At 40.3% G+C, this 22,880-nt stretch overlaps 1 protein-coding gene across 2 annotated transcripts in view; it reads left to right on the forward strand.

Annotated features, from left to right (window-relative positions):
• LOC310875102 (neuroligin-2-like) overlaps positions 1-22,880 on the forward strand; it is a gene marked incomplete at its 3' end in the record, with an annotated part of 50,298 nt that overhangs the window by 22,124 nt on the left and 5,294 nt on the right. For both annotated transcript variants that reach the window (XM_083788171.1, XM_083788172.1), the window contains one exon: positions 14,485-14,670. In XM_083788171.1, coding sequence (XP_083644297.1) covers positions 14,485-14,670 — 186 coding nt within the window. The remainder of the gene's footprint in view (positions 1-14,484; positions 14,671-22,880) is intronic.

Genomic DNA, 22,880 nt, shown 5'->3' on the forward strand with positions numbered 1-22,880 from the left:
AGGGGGGGCGAGTATCGGCAGGGGATGAACATAATAGTTGACTTTGCACGCACGAGTACAACTTCATAAACACAAATGAAATATCACAATTCACAGATAAGTGGATTAGATCATTATTTCCTCTACAGTTTGTTAATAGCTTTTGGAAGAGTTTTGCAAGCAATCACACAATATCACCAGGCCTATTGCACATCATTAGCCTGTGTGCCCCAGGTACTGTGGACAGATAGCATTATCATTATGCATTATTACATTCTTCAAATTATGTTGAGGCCTCCACACCCTCATTGAACTCTCATGAATCTTGCATTGTACTCTTTGTTTAGAATGCATTAAAGCACTCAAGCAAGCCTTCTAAATAATTCCATGTCCATTTAGTGATACATTTCTTTTCCCCGGAGTCCCACTATTGTCGTGTCGTATTTTGATTGCCTACTTTTATCCCCCGCACATAACATCTGTTTGACGCAGCAGTTAATACCTTTGATGTGTGTTTGGCAATTAGAAACGGTAGCTTGGAGATGTGTCTGTGTGATGTTTCCGGTGTGTTGTCAGGATATCACATGACATCGTTATGTGGTATGAACATGCACAATATCAATATCGCAAAAAGGCAACCGTATCGTGTTATAGATATATCATCGATATATCGTCCACTTCTAAAGCCAGCAACATCGCTCTGTTTTAGCCTGTGCCCCTCGGAAAAGAAACCACTAGTCCATTTCTCCCTCGGTCATGCTCCTGTTGGTGTGTGTGTGTGTGTGTGTGTGTGTGTGTGTGTGTGTGTGTGTGTGTGTGTGTGGTCCAGTGCGTTAGCAAGCTCACTTACACACTGCACACTGAATAATGTTTAGTTGTCTCCACCAGGCCGAAGGCATGGGGGGAGAGTATGTTTTGCACTCCGTCCGTCCGTCCGTCCGTCCGTCCGTCCGTCCGTGTGTCCGTGTGTGTGTCCGTGAGCAGCTAATCTCGGCCACCGTTAACCCGGTCGATGCCAAATTTTGCACACACACTCCCTGGATGCCAACGATGAACCTCTGCCCCAAACTTTCCAGAACGGCCTGTTATAGCGCCACCAGGAGGCCGCTTTGTGCAAAACAAGTTTTTGCACAGTACACCTACAGATTTTGTCCAAACATCACGCAAATTGGTACACAGTCTCTCTAGAGCCATTCAACGAAACCGGTCTTTCAGATTTCTCAGACTCCATCCTGATTGGTTAAGATTGGCTTCCAAAGTTCACAGGAGTGCTCAGTTTCAAACAAAATGCTGCAAATCATGAACACATCGCGTGATTTCCGTGAAATTGTGCACCCACATTCCCACTAGGCAGAGGACGAAATGCCACATGAACAATTTCAACTCAGCCTCAAGGTGGCGCTATAACTGGCCGAAAAGTGTTTTTACCTCTAACTGCACGGATCTGTGGATAACGTTGTATGCCAACTCCCTAGAGGCCAAGGAAAAACCTTTGCCTGGAATTTTTCACATCTGCTCTTTATAGCGCCACCAGGAGGCCGACATATGTAAAACACATTTTCTATTATTACTCCTTCAGATTTTATCAAAATTTCACGCAAATCGGTACACATGATCTCCATAGTCATGTGATCAAGACAGGTTTGTTTGATTTCTCATATTCCATCCTGATTGGCCACGATTGGCTCCTACAGTTTTCAGGAGTAGCCCGCTTTGTACAAATCGCCACAACTCCTCAACGCAGCGTCCGATTGCGATGAAACTGTGCACGCATATTCCCACTAGGCTGAGGAAGAAATCCTGGTGGAGACCTGTGCCCAGAAGGGCACTTTTTCTAGTTTTCAATGTTTCAACACTTGATATATGAAATTCTAACAGTATAATATCGCATATTCCATCGATATCGTAATATTTGGCATAAATACAGAGAGATGACATTTTTACCCTCTGTATTTTGCAGTGTGCACTGTATACATCTACTGTATTAGTCCTGCAAGTGTAAGCTGAACCTTGTGAATGCATATCCAGCCCTTGAACCAATGACAATCAGTTGGAGTTGGCTGTTCACAAAGGATGGCACCTTTTTTCTTTTTAGAAGAGAGAGCTATTTGCGTACAGTCGATTGGCAGTCGCCAGGCTGGGTATCGTGTTTATTGCAACATGCCTGTTTCAACATGTGAGAGCATTGATAAACAGAAATGGGAGCGCTTTCAAAGGGTGGACGTGGCCGTAAACAGAGGCGGGTTGCATGATCCAGACTGTTATTGACAGTACCCGTGGATGACAGAGAGACAAGGACAAATTGAGAGTTTGCGGAATGAGTCGCTGCACCTGCAGCTCTGTCGCGCTTGATTTGCACTCGTTACATGGTGCTTAATCATGTGTCCTGTATGGTTTTCGACAGCTGTCAGACAAATTGGAAACATTTTGCACGCTGAGCACACCGGTGTACACCAACAATCCAGAGAGTTGAATTAACTCTTGACTGTACAAATGTGTGCGGCCCCGAGTCCATTTGGTTACAGGATTTTACTGTGTGTGAAGAACGTTCTATGATATGTTGTAGGTGCATTATAACCACATGAACCCTAGTGTCCCTGTTCTGTCATATTTGGTGAACATTCAGTGAAAATAGGCGAACATTCTATGACAACAGAATCTACTATCTACTATACGTTGCGACGCATGGGCTTGTAGATTGGCTATTACTGCAGACTAGAGGGGGGAAAAGGAGGAGGCCAAGTACAGACCCCAGAGTGACACAAAGTGCATAGGGTTTAAGTGGTTAAGAAATACATTTCCTTTTTATTCTTGCATAGTGAATAATAGACAAACGTTTCGGCTATCCAGCCTTCATCAGTGTCTAGATAGCCGAAACGTTTGTCTATTATTCACTATGCAAGAATAAAAACTAAAGCAGTTTTTGGTGTTATTTCTATTACATGATTTGAACGGGTAAAGCACCATGAGTCAGAGCGCGGTGGTCACAAAGAAAAGTGACTTAACATTTAATTCCCTTGTTTGTCGTGTTGTGTGTTTACACACAGAAGGGGAGGGGGAGAATGTTTCGTGTGCACATGTGAATTCTAATGTATTTATGAGACATGTGCATGCAGACTATGTGAAACAATAATCAAAACGTTTAAAGCACGGACAGAGATACAGTATAACGTGCCCCTACTTAGTGGTTATGAGAGATGACGCAGTGTCCTCAATTCCTGTAACACTTTTGGAAAATGTTTGATACGTGGGCGAATAGACTTTCTCTCTCTTTCCCTCAGATATGCTTCACGTAAATGGGTTACTGTACTAAGGCGATTATCTGTGTGTGTGTGTGTGTGTGTGTGTGTGTGTGTGTGTGTGTGTGTGTGTGTGTGTGTGTGTGTGTGTGTGTGTGTGTGTGTGTGTGTGTGTGTGTGTGTGTGTGTGTGTGTGTGTGTGTGTGTGTGTGTGTGTGTGTGTGTGTGTGCGTGCGTGCGTGCGTGCGTGCGTGCGTGCGCGCATGCGTGCGTACACATTTGTTCATGTTCACACCAGTTTGTCCTTGTGCATATGAAAGCATGTGTATATGTACAGATCCATTCCATATGTGTAGAGTAATATACTGTAGTGCCATCTCAGTCAGCAATGCTGACCCAATGTGAATTAGAATAAAAATGGTAACTACAAGGGCTCCAAAATGTAATTATAATTATTCTATGTACTTACACACACACACATTCTAAGAAGCCTGTGCCTTTAAGAGAGGAATATAGGGGGTTAGGAAAGAGAGAAGAGAAAGGAGGGAGACTTGTGAGAACAGTAGAATCACAGAGAGAGAGAGAGAGAGAGAGAGAGAGAGAGAAGGGGGGGGAGAAACAGAAGGGGGAGATGGGAACGGTCTAAAAATAAACCATCAGAAGTGCGTTTCAAATCGGCAGTGATGCAAAGTATTCATTGAAACATATTAACGCAATGTGGCCACAACACCTTACACAATCCCATTGCGCTGGATCTTCATAAAGGTTTTCAACAACCCTAATAATGTTTGTGTAGTAAAGTGGTAAAGTGGATGAATGAAGAGACATCTTTACAATGTTTGCTGTTGGTGACGACTAAAGATTACTCTTGTGCTCACCTCTACTACCATCTTGCCCCAGGTCTAGAGAGTCTTGTGTTGCACAGCCATCTGTTCAGACTAATTAACTAATTAATGTACTCTGGAGGAAAGGCCCACAATCACTAGGCTGTGCAAGAGCAAGAACATTTCTCACCTCAGGAAGAGAGATGAAACACTTAAACTAATAATGTTTTGCTGTCTCTAGTAATTATCTTTTATTTTTTTATTATTTTTTAAAAGGTAGGCCTGCTGGTTTTTGCCTACTGGTTTTGCGTTTTTTTTTTTTTTTTCCACAAGCTTGGGTTCAAGTTGCAGATATTCAGATAATTTGTTATCTCAATTGTCTCTGAGTTAAACAATTCAACACACTGTAGAGGTGTGCATAGTTGAGTCATGTTTGATGTTTGCAGCACCCTCTGGTGGACATATTTGTTGGCAAATTGATATACTACAGACAAGTACTAGACCCTTTGCTTTTCAATTTATTTTGGCCTGCTCTGCAGTTCAAATGGCCCTTTTTGCACTGCATGAAAAACGACCCACTCTGCGAGCCATTGAAAAACAAATGCTTCTCTCTTTCTGTCATAATATATAATATTTACTGTGTGGGTAAACCAAAATCATTTTGCTGTTTTGACCGCAGTTAAGAGTGATACGCTGCAGCAAGCAAACCCACATTGTAGGCTACTGTAAGTGATCAATAGTCTTCACTGTGTTCCGTCTCTTCTTCATTGCCCCATGACTTTCATTTACACTTCACTGTGTCTAAAAAAGGATGGATGAACGGATACAGTAGATGGTTGGAGATTAGATAGAATTTGTGCAGACTAAGTCAAAATATTTTTTAATGCTGTAGTTGGCAAGCTACCCAAAACATCACAGCCATGCAGAGCGGTAAACGTACCTACGCTACACGCATGGAAGGCTGATCAAAGCTGACTGTGGATCTAATCTAATTTCATTCTGGATGACATTATGCCAAAACTGCCTCTAAAGCTAATTTAGCGTTCCTTTCTCACAGAGAAATCTGTCTTCTAGTGTGAACTGTAGCTGTAGTCAGATTCAGAAAGGTGTAATTTAACTGCCCACACAACTTAATGCTTTAGCTGTCTCTGAAGCTGATTTACGAATGTCTTCGGGCTGTTTGAATGGCTGTGAATTTGCTACAGATTATTTTATTGATTGTTTCAGTTTGCAAGTCATTCATGAGGATGTTAGGCGTGCTGGGAAGCAGTTTCACTGCGAGTACGTTTCATTGATATATACATATTTGTAATCATTTTAGACAAATTACTGTAGCCATACTGCTAGTGGTCTGATGTAAGGAATAGCAATAGCTAGATTCCCATGGATCTACCCAAAATAAATCACATTAAGAAAGTTAACAATTAGAAATTCAGCACAATTAACACATACTAGACCTGCTAGACTCAAGCCCACTACTTGTGCAAGATTATTATTTTCTTTGCTCTTCCAAATGGACCTACTTGTAGATTATACCAGTGTCAGTCTACCTCATGTGGATTGTGGTCGAAATGCACTGACATTTTGCACCTTAATCTCATGTACAACAGGCTGAATTTGTCTTTTTTATGTTTTTCTAGCACCTTAACTAACTAATCTAATTAACTAAGTATATCATGCACAGTATACATCTGCTGCTATGCTCAGATGCTATGTGTAAATATAATCCAACACCTGGATTTCAGCAATTATGAAAAAGAATTGATTTTGATAAAATAACACATTTAAAAAAATAGCCGCTATCCGCTATAGGGGCTGTGGTTAATTGTGGTTAATCAGACTTATTTTTGCCCAAAATAGGGATGCCAGGACTAACATGTTAAAAAGGTTTCCCCCCAGAAAATCTAACCTGAATATGAAGATGTATAGACACACAAAGGCACAAAGCATTGCATGCCACAGTAACTCGACATGTCCAGTCTTATCACCATCTTACCATCCAGTGGTCAATTACTGAACAGGAGCTGTGTGGAATGTTTTGTTCTTGTGTGGGACAAAAACTAACAAATATGATCATAACTATTATCAGTTATGCTGTATTGATTAAAGTGACTAATCACTAAAAACTAACAAATATGATCATAACTATTATCAGTTATGCTGTATTGATTAAAGTGACTAATCACTAAAAACTAACAAATATGATCATAACTATTATCAGTTATGCTGTATTGATTAAAGTGACTAATCACTAAAAACTAACAAATATGATCATAACTATTATCAGTTATGCTGTATTGATTAAAGTGACTAATCACTAAAAACTAACAAATATGATCATAACTATTTTCAATTATGTTGTATTGATTAAAGTGACTAATCACTAAAAACTAACAAATATGATCATAACTATTTTCAGTTATGTTGTATGGATTAAAGTGACTAATCACTAAAAACTAACAAATATGATCATAACTTACCCTAACCCCTTAGATAGCATTTCTGTTGGCTTAGATAGCATTTGACACAGACTTATAGCATGTTATATATAGACAGCACTATAATTGTATTGTATATAGTCATAGCACGCCATAGTACATATGTATAGCATAGTAGTAAATATGTATAGTTTATATGTATAGTGTATGTATAGTTTCATTATATAGATATTCCACTGTTATGTTACTTTCTTAGCTTACGCATGTTTCATGATAAATGCTTTTATGTGATGTATTCCCATGCTTTTGTTCTTGCCTAAATGTAAGATTAAGAGCGTCTGCTAAATGCCTAAATTGTAATTGTAACTATTATCAGTTATGCTGTATTGATTAAAGTGACTAATCACTAAAAACTAACAAATATGATCATAACTATTATCAGTTATGCTGTATTGATTAAAGTGACTAATCACTAAAAACTAACAAATATGATCATATCTATTTTCAGTTATGTTGTATGGATTAAAGTGACTGAATCACTCTAAAACATTTCAGATCAAGATCTAAAAGAGAGATGAGACATTATTTTCCCCGGGACCCAAACTAATGAAAATAGCGCACAATGTGTCGCTTGTAGATTTTATTGTATTATTATTATTTATGGAATTTATTAGATTTATTTTATGAATCTGGGGTCAATGTAGGTAGGAAAAGATACATTTTATTTTATTTGTATGAGTAGTACCCATAAAAACTGGTCCGTGATCCACAAATGGGTCTCGGCCCACTGTGGGAACCAGTGGATTAGACCTCTCCCATCTGAATGTACCGATGATGCCTTTTCTCTTTAATCAATTATTATCATCACCTCAAAATGCACTTCATGAAATCCAGGATTTATATACAGTATGCGTGGCCAACACAGGCAACATGTGGCTGTATTTTTCTGCCTGTCTGCCTGCTTTTCATTGCATATGATTAATGAGTATAGCTTGGTATTCCATTATTTCAAAGGTATTGTACTGTCTACACAATGCAAAGCCAGAGATAATCAGAACCTCATTATACTCTCTTTGCTAACTGATAGGTATATTATGTCTATCCATATACCCTCAATAACTGAAATTTGTACACAGATGTTATACATTAGGATGTTTGGAGATGCACTTTATTTACACTTTATTTTTTATAGAAACTAAATGTGTCTAACCAGCAAGTTGGGTTGATCAAATCTTCATTTAATTTCATTATTGTTTTTCTTTTCTTTCTTTCATAAAAATGTTGCACTTGGTAACTAGTTTTAACTTTTTGGCATGGTGTTCATACGGGCATAAGTTTTTCAAAAACCATCGCAAACGAGTTGGCACCATAGGCATTTAAAATGAAAGAACTTAAAAACAAAACCTGTGGGATACGTTCTAAGCTAGTCTGAAATCTCTAAACGGTCAACAGACATTGATGAGACAAACAATCAGCTAAGGTGAGCTAGCTTTGAAAGTACTGTAGCCTCTGATCAAATTACAGTACATTGAAGGTTTTCTAAAAAATAATAATGTTTAGACCCCTTATCTCTGCTAAGGGGTCCTTGGCATACCTGGGACTGAGAAGCTTTGTCTTAACTTTCAAAAGTGCTCTGAAAGGGGCAGGGGATTTTAAGGAAATTATGTCCTTAAAATTCAATGCACAGCGACTGTCATGCTCAATGACATCAGTATTAGGTATTATTTATTTTTTCATATGAATGCCTAATTTGAATTGCAATTTGTGGGAAGCTTGCATAAAATAATTTCACCCACTCGTTTATGGTTGTTGTAAACAATGCAGACAGTTTCATTCATCTCAATACTTTAATTAACTTCACTGCCGGTGTGGTCACCTCCTCATTCTGCATGTTCTGCCATGAGGTTGATGAACATTTACAGGTTTAACCACATAGGCCTGATTTATACTCCATTGTATGATGGTGTTGCACAGTGAAAATAGTAAACACTGTGGCTGCTCTTTCTTTCTTTTCTTTCTTTCTTCCTTTCTTTCTTTCTTTCTTTCTTTCTTTCTTTCTTTCTTTCTTTCTTTTCAAAATCTTTTCATTTTCGTTTTATAACAGTATGGGTGTCAAGTCACAGATTCATAGAAAAAATAAATGATCAGCTTTTACGTACTGTATGAATCACAGAGATCGTGGGCAGACAGAATGAAAAGACTGTTATTGTGCAAAACATGCCCCTTCAAGACAAAAGAAAAACATTTCCTCCCCTTCCTTCCTTCCTTCCTTTCTTTCTACCTATAATGACATGCCCAAACACCAACATAGGGATGCTAGGTTGAAAGTGATTTCAATAAAATTAGCTTTGGGATGATTTTTAATCACTCCTTATCACGTATCTCTTTTTCATCGTAACACTTTTCTTTGATGTAACGCCACTCAAACTTCTCCCCATTAAACGCTTTGACTTACAGTAGATTCTGCTTCACTTGTCACTCGCCAGCATTAAATTAATGTAGGTCAGAGCATTTATTTACTGTTGCCTACCGTGTGTCTGTTCACATGAGGCCACACGGGTCATTTGTAAATCAAACAAATAATAAGCAAACGTTTGTCAAATGGCAAAACAATGTGATTAAAGAAATAATATATATTTTGGCTCATGATATCATCATGACCATCGCAGGCCTGTGTCTGAAGGCCCTGTAAGCCCGAAGCAGCCTTAGTTGTAGCCACCACTCTGACTGATCTCAGTGTTCATTGGTTTGAGTTCTGGTCCAGTAAAACAATATAGATTTCCATTCAGAAACAAGTGAAGCAGAGCAATAGGCCTGGAGACAGCGGAGCAGGACAGGATGAGGGGTTTACCCTTCTTCAATAGTAGACTCTTTAAAGTTTTCTTATTATTCTTATTCTACTTCTTCTTGTTACTGTATAATATGCATAGCAGACATCAGCTAAATAAAATATAACTAGAAAAAGTGCCCTTCCGGGCACAGGTCTCCACCAGGTTATCCACAGATCCGTGCAGTTAGAGGTAAAACACTTTTCGGCCAGTTATAGCGCCACCTTGAGGCTGAGTTGAAATTGTTCATGTGGCATTTCGTCCTCGGCCTAGTGGGAATGTGGGTGCACAATTTCACAGAAATCACGTGATGTGTTCATGATTTGCAGCATTTTGTTTGAAACTGAGCACTCCTGTGAACTTTGGAAGCCAATCTTAACCAATCAGGATGGAGTCTGATAAATCTGAAAGACCCGTTTCGTTGAATGGCTCTAGAGAGACTGTGTACCAATTTGCGTGATGTTTGGACAAAATCTGTAGGTGTACTGTGCAAAAACTTGTTTTGCACAAAGCGGCCTCCTGGTGGCGCTATAACAGGCCGTTCTGGAAAGTTTGGGGCAGAGGTTCATGGTTGGCATCCAGGGAGTGTGTGTGCAAAATATGGCATTGAAAAACTTGTTTTGCACAAAGCGGCCTCCTGGTGGCGCTATAACAGGCCGTTCTGGAAAGTTTGGGGCAGAGGTTCATGGTTGGCATCCAGGGAGTGTGTGTGCAAAATATGGCATCGACCGGGTTAACGGTGGCCGAGATTAGCTGTTCACGGACACACACACGGACACACACACGGACACACAAACGGACGGACGGACACGCGGACGGACGGAGTGCAAAACATACTCTCCCCACATGCCTTCGGCCTGGTGGAGACAATTAGTAGGTGTGGAGAAAATTACATGTAGCTGTAGAAGAATAATTTATTATGCAGCTTTTCTTTTCATTTAATTTATACAAATGCTATCCTGACTGATCACTCTTCTACAAGACGTAAATACTTCTTCATCTTTCAAATTGAGCTCAGTTGATTGTTCACATTTCTTCCATTCACTTTGACCCACTCACTTCCTCTTCTTTATCCTGTTATCTTCACTTTGAGGTTGAAGACTCCTCACTTCCTAGGCTGTTACCTAAAGCAAGTGTTGAATATGCATGAGTTCAGCCCCATAATAAACTGCTGCTCTCAGCACTAAAGTCAGCAGGAAACCAAACTCAGCAGATGGAGAGAAAGCAAACTTATACTGAGAGAGTGAAGAGAAGAGGAGAGGGAACTTCTTTGATTTTAATATCTTCAATGTTCATGTTATCCTCACAAAATTGAACTACACATAATGCAAGCTCGTGCTAGTGTAATTCGGCTATATTCGGCTTCCGAATATCAGTATGGCAAATCTACAGCGATACCCCAAGTTTGTTATACTTCCGAGTAATGGTTGATACTTAGAATATTTATCTTGGAATGCCTGGTCCATGTACAAATCAAAGACACAGCCCACCTCCAGAATCAGGACCTCCTTGTGACTGGTGTCAACAAAGACAACATCAGGTGTATTCGGGATGTTAGCAAAGACATCGCATGCACAGCTAAACCAATCTGGTAACACTTGAATGTTTATACATTGCTGCCTGACGTTTCTTCCTAAAGGGGAGTTTTTCGTTACCATTGTCGCAATATTGCTTGCTCTGGCCTCTGGGTGGATCTTTGTTGGTTGTAAAGTGTCTTGAGACAACTTGTTGTGATTTGACACAATATAATATATATAATATATATATATATTATATATATATTATATATATATTATAATATAATATAATATAATATAATATAATAATATAATAAAATTGAATTGAATTGAATTGCACTAGATGGCACATCACACTTACGAACTGCATCAGACACTAGGTCAACAATCCGGTCGTGGCGAGCAATATACAAGTTTTTGTATGCACTACATCCATTTGTTATGTGTGCGATGAATTCTAGGTGTTGTTCAGAATCATGATGGTTTATACAGAGTGGAGTGCACCCTCAAATTCAGGCTGGATTATAATCCTTTTGAGAAAACCTTTGAGAAAATGGAACATTTATGTGTTGTGTGTTCACTCCACTTTCACACAAGTTATCTCTTCACAATGGAATGGACAGATCAGTAGGAAACCTGTCGAGTGGATTCATGCTCCCTAGAAGATGAACTGTGACCTATCTTGTATCACTAGACTCGGACGAAATTTACAGTATATGATTTCACAGAAGATGCCTCAAAATCTAATTATTCTGATTTTGGTTGTTACTATGGTCCCTCCGTTCAGCCAATTTCCAGTTGGGTGTAAGGAGAAAGTTAAACACTAGCTCTGTACCCAGGCTTTAATTTTTGTTCGCATTCGGCTCAAAAGGAAGTTAAAACACAGACTCGAAGCTGCTAAAACAAACGTCAGGCCGGGGATGCACAGGTGAATTAATAAGTACACATCATAAAAAAATATACCCATAGATGTAATTAGGATCCACTCTGAATGGGACATGCATATTTTACTGTGAGGCAGAAATATTCCTATGTAAGCTTTGGTGGCAGTTGCTTGGCAGAATGTTAAACCATTACTGATTCATCAACTATGAATATTGTTAAACTAAAGAGGGCAGCCAGTATTTGATTCTGTGTTAATCAGTCAGTAGTGATTTAGCTGCCTGCCATACAACTCCATGATGCATCTGCCTACAAAGCCAGAGTTTTTTCTCTCTGACAGATGTGCACGTCCAATTCACAGTATAGTATATCCTATACAGTAGGTAAGGGAATTACCATCTCTGAATGGGACAATAATGCACAATTGCACAATCTGCCTGTGAGGCAGAGTAGGCCTAGTCACGCAGACGGCTGTTCCGTAAAGTTGCCTGGAATTTACATTTTAATCAACTATGAACAAGGATCAACTTTATTAGTTGTAAATGGTTAAACACAACATCTGCCTGTTAGGCAGAAACACTCAGCTACATCAGCTTTGCCGTTAGACGCTGAAGTTATCTAACGGGAAACTAAATCCCTTTGCAATTTGCTACTAGTGTTGATGACGTCTTGTATGTTTATTGTACTGTATGTCTTAATGTCTTGATGAATTGATTCATGAATACACAGGACCACAATGGAAACAAGTCCTTAGGGCTTTTTGTGTTACCCTTTTAGCACCATTCTATATTCCACTGTACTATTTACTGTACTTTTAGAACCATTCTATATTCCACTGTACTATTTGCAAACTGTTCCTGTATCCAATCAATCACTTCTGACTGATGAAGCAGGAATGATTGCTAATGCTAGCAGTTAGTTGCACGGTATTTTTGATTGGCTGAGCCGAGAATGCGGCTTTGTGCCAGGAAGTCAATAAATTGCTGCTCAGACAGTCGTGCGAGTGGATTAGTTACACTCAAGGTCAAGTGTTGTGTGTCGTGGATGTGCCAACAATGGAATAATGCAACAATAAATCTTGTGACGTCACTCCCAAAGAGAGCTAAACCTCTTGACCGGGTCTCTTGCAGTGAATGTCAAATGGCCAACTTAGCCGTTTCAGATCAGGGTGAATACCGGTAGGCTAGTTTCACTCTTAACATTTCAGAATTGCACAACAAAATAAATCAGGCTTAAGGATGGCAATGTCAGTGCACTATAATTATTTGAAAACTTTAGTTACTGTAGTTACTTTGTAGTTACTTTTTTTTACTTTTTGATTGTTATTACAAAATCACTTCAGACCTATAAAAGTATACTTTGGCAATTTGAAAATGGCCAATTTACAAGCTCACAATGCACCGCAAAGCGACACATTTATAGTTTTGATCTGCTATTTTTAAAACGATTCTTATACATTTTAATTTCATACATTTGAAAACTTGTGAAATGGGACATTCTGCATAATAAGTACCGGTACATTTTAATACTGATACTTTTGTACTTTTACTCAAGTACATTTTGAATTCAGGACTTTTACTTTTTTGAGCCTGAAGGCAAAGCTCTCTGTCTACCGAGCAATCTTCGTTCCTACTCTCACCTATGGTCATGAAGTGTGGGTCATGACCGAAAGAATACGTTTGCGAATACAAGCGGTCAAAATGAGTTTTCTCCGACGGGTGTGCTGGCATCTCCCTTAGAGATAGGGTGAGAAGTTCAGTCACGCGGGGGAGACTCAGAGTAGAGCCGCTGCTCCTTTGCCTGGAAAGGAGCCAGCTTAGGTGGTTCGGGCATCTGGTTAGGATGCCTCTCGGGCGTGTCCCTAGGGAGGTCCTCGATGCACGTCCCACTGGGAGGAGACCCCGGGGCAGACCAAGGCGCAGATGGAGGGATTACATCGACTCACTGGCCTTTGAACGTCTCGGGATTGCGATTGCAGTATTGATACTTTTACTTAAGTAAAAAAGACAGGGAATTTTTCCACCACTGCTGTTTCTGTTCCTTTTATCTAGGGTCCAACCTTAGATAGCAGGCAGCCCTGCAGGGGAAAAACTCTAGGAGTTTGAAACACGTTGCTGTGTGTGCTGCATGTTTTGTTTGATGAGCCTTTTTAGTGTTCCCTTGCCTTCAAGGTACAGTTTGTACTCTGCAGTGTCGAATGACAATTGAGGAGCTTATTTTTTCATAATGTTTCATTGTTTTGGGACAGTTCGGAAGGCCTTCTCACAGTTTTTTAGACGGGTTTTTTTGTACTAGACGGGTGTGCTCATTAGAGCACAAATCTTTGCCAAGAGGCATGTTCTAATAATTGTAGTGATGTATGCAGTTAAATTTCTACCTACAGCCATTCTAAGAGTCGAGCGGCATGCGATTTGTGCTTCGTCTCTACTGTCTTCCGCACAGAATTCTGTGCGCTGGAAGTGGTTTTCAGCAGTGGGGGCTAGGGGCTACTACCTAAAGTATTGTTTTCCTTCTTTTTGTGAGCGTCATACAGTATGGAGTTATGAGGTTACCTCCATGATGTGCACTGTTCACAACAAAACACCGGTTGCGCTATGAAACCTCTTGAGGTTGACTGTATGAATTCCTCCCAATGACTGGATGCCGTCTTTGTTTGTGGAGTCACACACTGCGTTCAGTCACACATGTTGCCCTCTCCTCTTACTGTTTGCCTTTCTCCATTAGCACACAATTCATATATTTTTCTCTCTCTCTCTCTCTTTATCTCTGTTGTGCAGGCTTTCTGAGCACAGGGGACCAGTCGGCTAAGGGGAACTATGGCCTCCTTGACCAGATCCAGGCCCTGCGTTGGCTCAATGAAAACATTGCCAGCTTTGGGGGAGACCCAGAAAGGATCACTATCTTTGGCTCTGGAGCCGGTGCCTCCTGTGTGAACCTCCTCATCCTCTCACACCACTCTGAGGGTAGTCTTTGAAAACTATGTTTTAACTATTATTAGCATTGCCTACATTTATGAATAATCTAATGAAATCTGCACACATTATGCAAATACGGTAGGGATATGATTTATTTAAGCAGGGAGCAAGTACAGCCAGTGCAGTTAGAATGAGGAACACTTGCACTGCCAGATACTGTACCTTATGTCAAGCATGTTATAGACGTAACATAGCCAACAGCAGGGCAAACAGGACCTCATAAGTGCAAAAAACCCCTGCAAAATACAAATTATCGTGTTGTTGGGTGGTAACCTACTATGTCCAAATCTGTTACTTTTCAGCAAATGGAACAAATAACCTGTGTTCCAATGGATCCATATAGTTATTATTCTATCCTATATATTAAAATTGGATAATGTCACTCTGACATAACCATAAACAGACCGCCTATATATAGGCAGGACCTCGGCCACAACCACTACGGTCACACATACAGTAACCATAAACAAACACCATATGCCCATATACAGTATAGGCAGGACGCCACAATGACTCAAGACACACATAAACAGTGTATTTTATGTGACACTGTGATACAGAGTATTAAAATAGGCCATGTTGGATGCTAATCCATAACCTAGGCTATTGTTTAATACTTTTGTCCTTTTTTATCCTGTCTATGGTCTTATAGCGTTCACAGATTGGCTTTAAATTTAATATGCTCTGTTTGTTGTTATTAGAGAAACTAAAAGATGAGTGTTAATCTTTTTTCATTTGCTGCTTTCTTTCGTTTTAGGGATTTTAGCAGTTTTTGACAGGGGGGCGGGGGCAAAAAATTGTGTTAAAAAATACATATTTAGCCCCATGCTCGAATGCCCCCGCCCCCCTGTCAAAAACTGCTAAAATCCCTAAAACGAAAGAAAGCAGCAAATGAAAGAAAATTAACACTCACCTTTTAGTTTCTCTAATATAGGCGGGTAAAAATATGGTTTGACCCTAAAAAAATTGCAACAAAAGGTTTCTCAACTTTTTTTTGTAGTATTAGGTGTCCTTAATAACATACTAAAAGTTTACCAAAGTTTGACCACCCGAAAGGTGTTATTTTCAAGATGGCCGCCGCCAGTTCTTAAAATACCATTACTCCTCCATTATTCATCCTAGAAAAATAATTTTGGTGTCTAACCCTATGTCTTGGTTATCTAGGAATCCAATTAGCATATATAAATTATATAAAAGTACAATGATATATTAAAGCAATTGTTTATAAGGTTATAACAGTGTAATAGGACATTTCTCTTTTCTATAATGCCATACTGCTGTATAGGTGAATTCATCACCTATACACAATTCACATTCTGTTGAAGCTTTCAGGATATTTATTTTTATACCATAACAATAAGGAATATATTCATTATACTGGGTGGTACTGTCATGTGACATTTGTAAAAGCATGGCTGCCAAATGATAGACTGCATGGGAATATTACACAAATCATGGAATAGATTTACAGAGAAATGTCTGCCCTTTTTTTTGTAAATGTGTCTGGCAATAATAATAAAAATAAGTCCCCTATAAGGGTAGTGTTTCCCAAACTGTGGGCTGGGACAAACATTGTGAAAATAGGCAATCTATAAAAGCTCACAACGCTGAGTGTCTTTGCAGCAAACACACTCAGTCAGTAGAACCAAATGGCCACTTGTCTGGTCTATGGGGAAGATGGACTCCTCAGTGGGGATACAGTGGAGAGAAATGGCCCCTCATGGGCCTAGAGCAGGGGTGTCGAACTCAACTTGGGGCGAGGGCCGCATTGGTCAAAAGGTCACTTGATGGGGGCCACAACCAGTTGCGGACGCACGCTCGATGTCTCATAGGGGATTCACACTATGGTCCCGGGTGCGCACTCGGGACCACTTGGCAGATGTTGTGGTAGTGTGAATGATGCGTACCGTTCCCGGGAGCGGATCGCCCAACCGTCCCCGGGACGGCATGGGGGGAGGGTCTCTGGACCGTTGAAGTGTATTCAGATACGGATCGTTCCAATGTGAATGCATGCGTACCTAAAGAAGGATGTGGACTGTTTTTTTTTTAAGAACGTGACATAATCTCTAGTCGACGAGCCAAGCGTCAACAAAAAAAAACACAGCCGCTGCACGATGCGTAACACCAGCGCATTTCTCAACGCCGCCCTTCTCCTGTTGAATCTGCTAATACGCGCAGCACCGCGCTGATCTTATTCTGCGGACTACACGTGGCTCTTGGGCTTTGCTTGGCACAGTTTCCAAAGTAAAACAAAATAATAATAATGCTAAAGTAGAATCCATAGCAAACTAATACACTGGAGCACAGAACTGACTGACACAGTGAATAGCAGGCAGGCTGACAGTGAAGTAGTATAACGGCAAAAAGCCAAAGAGGCAATGCACTTCAGTGTGTCTGGATTTATTTGAGACAATGTCGCACAGTTGATGATCAGTGTCTGTGCGCGCCAGCCATCAAGCACACCGTCATCAGGAGGATTAAAGTGTGTTATGCAAGTGTACCCGGGTGCGCTGTTGAATCTCGGGCAATGTGAATCATGGCCATCGGGGACCAGGCAACCGTATTCGGAAACGGTTCCAATGAAACGGATTCAGTCCGTCTCAGTGTGAATCCCCTATTAGTCAGTCACTGCTATAATATCTATCTATCTATCTATCTATCTATGCTCAGACCCAGCCAGCCAGCCAGCCAGCCACACACATAGTGCTCAGACCCAGCCAGCCAGCCAGCCAGCCACACACATAGTGCTCAGACCCAGCCAGCCAGCAAGCCACACACATAGTGCTCAGACCCAGCCAGCCACACACATAGCTCCGTAAGGGAGTGGTTGCACCACTCAAAAACTCTTCAAAAAACTGAAGAGGCTACTGGAGATTGGAGAACCTGATTTGGACATGATCTGATGCAGGACAATATTCTTTTTTAAAGTAAATTTTATTCAAAGAGTTTGATCATGTACAGTTTACACATAAAGGGAATATGACTCTTCGTTTTTTTACTTTTTCTCCCACAACTCCCTTCCCAGTCCTCCCCACCCACCCACCATCTTACCCCACGAGGCCAGACATACAAAACAACATACAAACACAGGTATAATAAAATAAAATAAGACAATAATTTGAGAACAAAGCAATACACACAACATACAGTATATACAGGTATAAAACCAAAGGTTGATAGATAAGAAAAATAAAACAAAGTAATATTAAATAAAATTAATTATATATATATATATATATATATATAAAATAAAATAAATAAAAATTAAATTTAAAATAAAAATAAAAACCTATATGTATACATAAAGAGATAAAGCGCTTAATTGACTCATTTCTCGACTCATGTGTAATGATTTTCGACATATTATGCTATATATATATTGCACCAGATAGAGATCCGCACACCAACACCATGTGTCTTCAGTCAGGTGAAAGTGATTTTAAACTGCTTACATACGATATTAAAGGTTGCCAATGGTTGTAAAATTTGTCAGAGGACCCTCGAATTGTGAATTTGATCTTTTCAAGTTGTAGAAAGGACATAACATCAATCAACCATGATTTAGCCGAGGGAGGGGACTTAGCCTTCCACTGTAGAAGTATCCTCCTGCGGGCGATTAATGAGGCGAAGGCAATAACATTAAGTTGCTTTCTGGGTAAAACTACATCCTCCTCCGGGATTCCAAAAATTGCAATTTGGGGGCAAGGCAAAATGGTTGTCTCCAGCACTTCAGAAATTATGTCAAAGAAAGATTTCCAGAATGGGATCAATTTGGGGCAAGACCAGAACATGTGGGACAGATTCCCTGGTGATTGTGAGCATCTATCGCAACTATCCGTCATGCCCGGATATATTTTAGATAACCTTGCTTTACTGTAATGGGTTCTGTGGAGAACTTTAAACTGAATGAGGCTAAGCCTAGCACAGGAAGAAGAAGAATTAACCCTCTCCGTTGCCTGCTCCCACCATTCATCTGAAAATGCGATCTCCAATTCGGCCTCCCAGCCTGCCCTGATCTTATCCAAACCCGGGTCTCTGCGGGGAATAGTCTCATAGAGACAAGAAACAACACCTCTAGCTAGGCTTGCTGCAGGCATAAAGACCTCCACACCTGACCGCATAGGTAACTGCGGGAATGTTGGAGAGTGGGTTTTAACAAAGTGTCGAACCTGAAAATATCTAAACCGGTCAGATTGTCGCAGGTCATAAGTTGCACACAAATCTCCGAATTCTGCAAATTGGCCATCTATATACAAGTCTCGGAAGTAAATCAGACCTTCTCTTCCCCATGCAGCAAACCCAGAGTCCATTTTAGCAGGTAAAAAAAGATGATTATTGCAGATGGGCGCTGACATGGTGAGCAATGACCAACCAAACTCCTTCCTAATCTGTCCCCAAACCTTAAGTGTTGAGACAACAATCGGGTTTGTACTGTATTTTGACGGCACAAAAGGTACAGGACTACACACCAATGCTTCAAGCGAGGACGAAATGCAAGAACCAGCCTCAAGCCTACACCAGCAGTCTTCAGGCTCACTCAACCAGAGAATTATTTTGTGAATGTTAGCAGCCCAATAATAATACCTGAAGTTTGGAAGGCTCAGTCCACCCTCAGCTCTAATTCTCTGCAGTAAAGGCAATCTGATTCTTGGAGTTTTACCTTCCCAAATAAAGGATGAAATCATAGAGTCTAATTTAGTAAAAAACGATTTTGGGAGGAATATTGGGAGACATTGGAAAAGATACAAGTACCTAGGTAATATGTTCATTTTAACAGTCTGTACTCTGCCAGCCAGGGAAAGAGGCAGAGCATTCCACCTCTGGAGGTCAGTCTTGACCCTGGTTGTCAATGCAGTGAAATTTTGTTCAAGAAGAGAGCCAAAAGACTGGGTTATATTTATACCCAAATATTTGAAGCCATTGTTTGCCACATGGAAAGATTGGAGAGACTGGGAAACATCACGGGCCAGTTCGTTAATCGGGAAACACTCACTTTTTTGTAAATTTAGTTTGTAACCAGAGAAGCTTCCAAATGTGTCAAGAAGGGATAAAATGTGTGGAATACTGGGAACAGGGTCAGATATGTAGAGTAACAAGTCGTCTGCATAGAGGGACACTCTGTGCTCAATACCCCCTCTCCTCACCCCAGAAAACAGAGTTTCAGCTTTTAACGCTATGGACAATGGCTCAATGGCAGCGGCAAACAGCAAAGGGGATAAGGGGCATCCCTGGCGTGTCCCACGTGTGAGTGGAAAAAATGTTGATCGACAGTTGTTTGTTGCGACACAGGCCTGCGGGTTAGTGTAAAGCAAGCGTATCCATGACAGGATCCTTTCCCCAAAGCCAAACCTCTCTAGAGTGAGGAACAAGTACCTTAATTCTACCCTGTCAAAGGCCTTTTCCGCGTCCAATGAGATTACCACTTCCGGTTCGATCTCTGAACTAGGGGAGTTGACGATGCTCAGTAGTCTACAGACATTAGCAAAAGAGTGGCGATTCTTTATGAAGCCCGTCTGATCTTCAGATATTACCGTGGGAAGAACCGTTTCCAGTCTACCCGCTAGCACTTTAGCCAATATTTTTACGTCCACATTGAGAAGTGAAATTGGGCGATACGAAGATGCAGGACAATATTATGTCACTATGACAGAAAGAGAAGATGGGTCTGGCCACATTCATTCACCCCATAATCTCAGTGGAAATTGGGGAATATGTTGACAATAGTCGACAGCTCTGCCGATTAATAATCGATTAATTGAACCCACCCCCCATATTAATCAATATCACAACATGGAGGTCTTAGAACTACCACCACAGGGACAGACAAGCCCCAATCTTTCAAGCTCTCAAGTGCCACATAGCTTTAATGGGACATGTACTGTATGAGCCACCTCAGACATGCATAGAGGAGAAGACCATGAGGGTCTTCTTAACTTTGCTCTTCTGTGCTCCAAGTCCCCAGGGAGAAATCCAGTGACCCCCCACTCCCCATACTCCCCTGTACCCACCTGAGGGGAACCCTAGGCCCACTAAACTCTAGACCGGACCCCCCTTTACCTTCTCACCCAACCCCACCTATCATACTCCCCTCTGCACCCGGTAGAGACTTAGGTTCTGACTACTCTGCACTAAGAGTAAGTAGAGCGTCGCAGTTCCGCCCCCTCGAGAGAGACGGAGAAGAAATCACCGTTCATTTTCCTCATAGACTTTTCAAAAAGTATTTATTTAAAGACGTTTACACTGCGGACAAAGCCAACTCTTGTCGTGACAAATCATGATATTAAACACAATGTTTTGGGCCAAACAAAGAATTAGAAAGTAGAAAAGAACAGCAGATTACAACACTTGTTGTTTTTCTTCTTTGTAATTATTTGTTTGGTCCAAAATATTGTGTTTGTTGTCATGATTTGTCACGACAAGAGTTGGCTTTGTACAACGCTTATAATGTCTTTCAATAAATACGTTTCGAAATGTCTATGGGAAAAATGCATTGGGAATAATTTCCTGGGCCTGGCGTCGTCATGAAAGGGGGCGGGACTGCGACGCTCTAGAATGCAAGAAATTAGTTTTGGGTGGGGTGTATAATGATGAATTATTTACAGTAGTTTGAGCCAAAGTTTATCCACCAAGCTATCCAAAACGTTTCAATATTGCAGTAGACTATTATCTATCAACTGACAATATTCTCTGCCACAACCTTCTGAATTACTGAAAATTGTGACTATTAGTTTTGTTGTGTTTTGAGGATATCTTGAAACCTTATTCTAAAAGATATATAAATATTCAGACATTTATTAAATATTTAGTTTAGTTAACTTGAAACTGGTGACTATTTCAGAGGGTTTTAACAGAGTCACAAACACAATATTGGATTTCACAATTATCTAATTGTATCTCTGCAATTTGAACAAGTTCAATGGACTCCTAGACCCCAAAAACATAGGGTTAGACACAAAAAGTACTTGTCTAGGATGAATAATGAAGGAGTTAGGCTATTTTAATGGTTTTTAGGCCATCTTGGACGCCATCTTGAAAATAACACCTTTCGGGTGATCAAACTTTGGTAAACTTTTAGTATGTTATTAGGGACACCTAATACTACAAAAAACTGTTGAGAAACCTTTTGTTGCAATTTTTTTAGGGTAAGGTGCTTTTTTTTCATAGATTTACTCGCCTAATAACAACCTAAAACATGAACCTTGGTTGAAAAAAACTAAAGTTGTCCTTTAAACTCTTAGCTTTGACATTTTTCGCTCGGCTGTTGGTGATGCAACGTGCTTTGGTTAGCCATGTCCACTCTTTCCCTTGGACAGCTGGTTGGTTTGTTGGCGTCACTGTGGTCGTCAATCCTGCTACTCCCTGACCGTGAAAGGGTTGACACGAAAGCAGAAGATAACTCAGAAGAATAAATACATAGGGGAAGCCAGGTTTCTTAACATTGTCTCTGTGCAGCGAGTTCTCGCCTTCACTTCACAAACAATTCTCTATGGCTGTACCGATTGGCTGATCGGCCGTGCTCCAATGTGGCTGCATCTCAGGTCTTTATTCTGATCCGTCCTGGCTCCTCCATGCTCGCTCCTACAAGGGTTATGTAAAGTAAGAAAGGACATCATCAGCAGCACGTGATTGTAGATATGATAATTCAAGAATGTCACTAGATTTGAGCTCTGAAACTCACCGAAAATGTAACCTGTTAATCCTGTGTAATGCAGTATATCCACATGTTTAACACTAAGTTAACAAGTTTTTTTGTTTTTTGGATGTCATACAATTTACAATTTACAATTTAGGCATTTAGCAGACGCTCTTAATCCAGAGCGATTTACATTAAGCAAGAACAAAAAAAGCATGGGAATACATCACATAAAAACATTTATCATGAAACATGCGTAAGCTAAGAAAGTAACAGTGGAATATCTATATAATGAAACTATACATATAAACTATACATATATACTATACTATGCTATACATATGTACTATGACGTGCTATGACTACATACAATGCAATTATAGTGCTGTCTACATAACATGCTATAAGTCTGTATCAAATGCTATCTAAGTCTACAGAAATGCTATCTAAGGGGGTAGGGTAAGTGCTACGGGCCATGATGGAGTCTGAAAAGGTGGGTTTTCAGACTACGGCGGAAGATTGGGAGTGATGCTGCAGTTCTGACTGCAATGGGAAGTGCATTCCA

This window comes from Protomyctophum parallelum, assembly GCF_964188405.1.
Source record: "Protomyctophum parallelum genome assembly, chromosome: 1".
In the NCBI taxonomy this organism is placed as follows: Eukaryota; Metazoa; Chordata; class Actinopteri; order Myctophiformes; family Myctophidae; genus Protomyctophum; species Protomyctophum parallelum.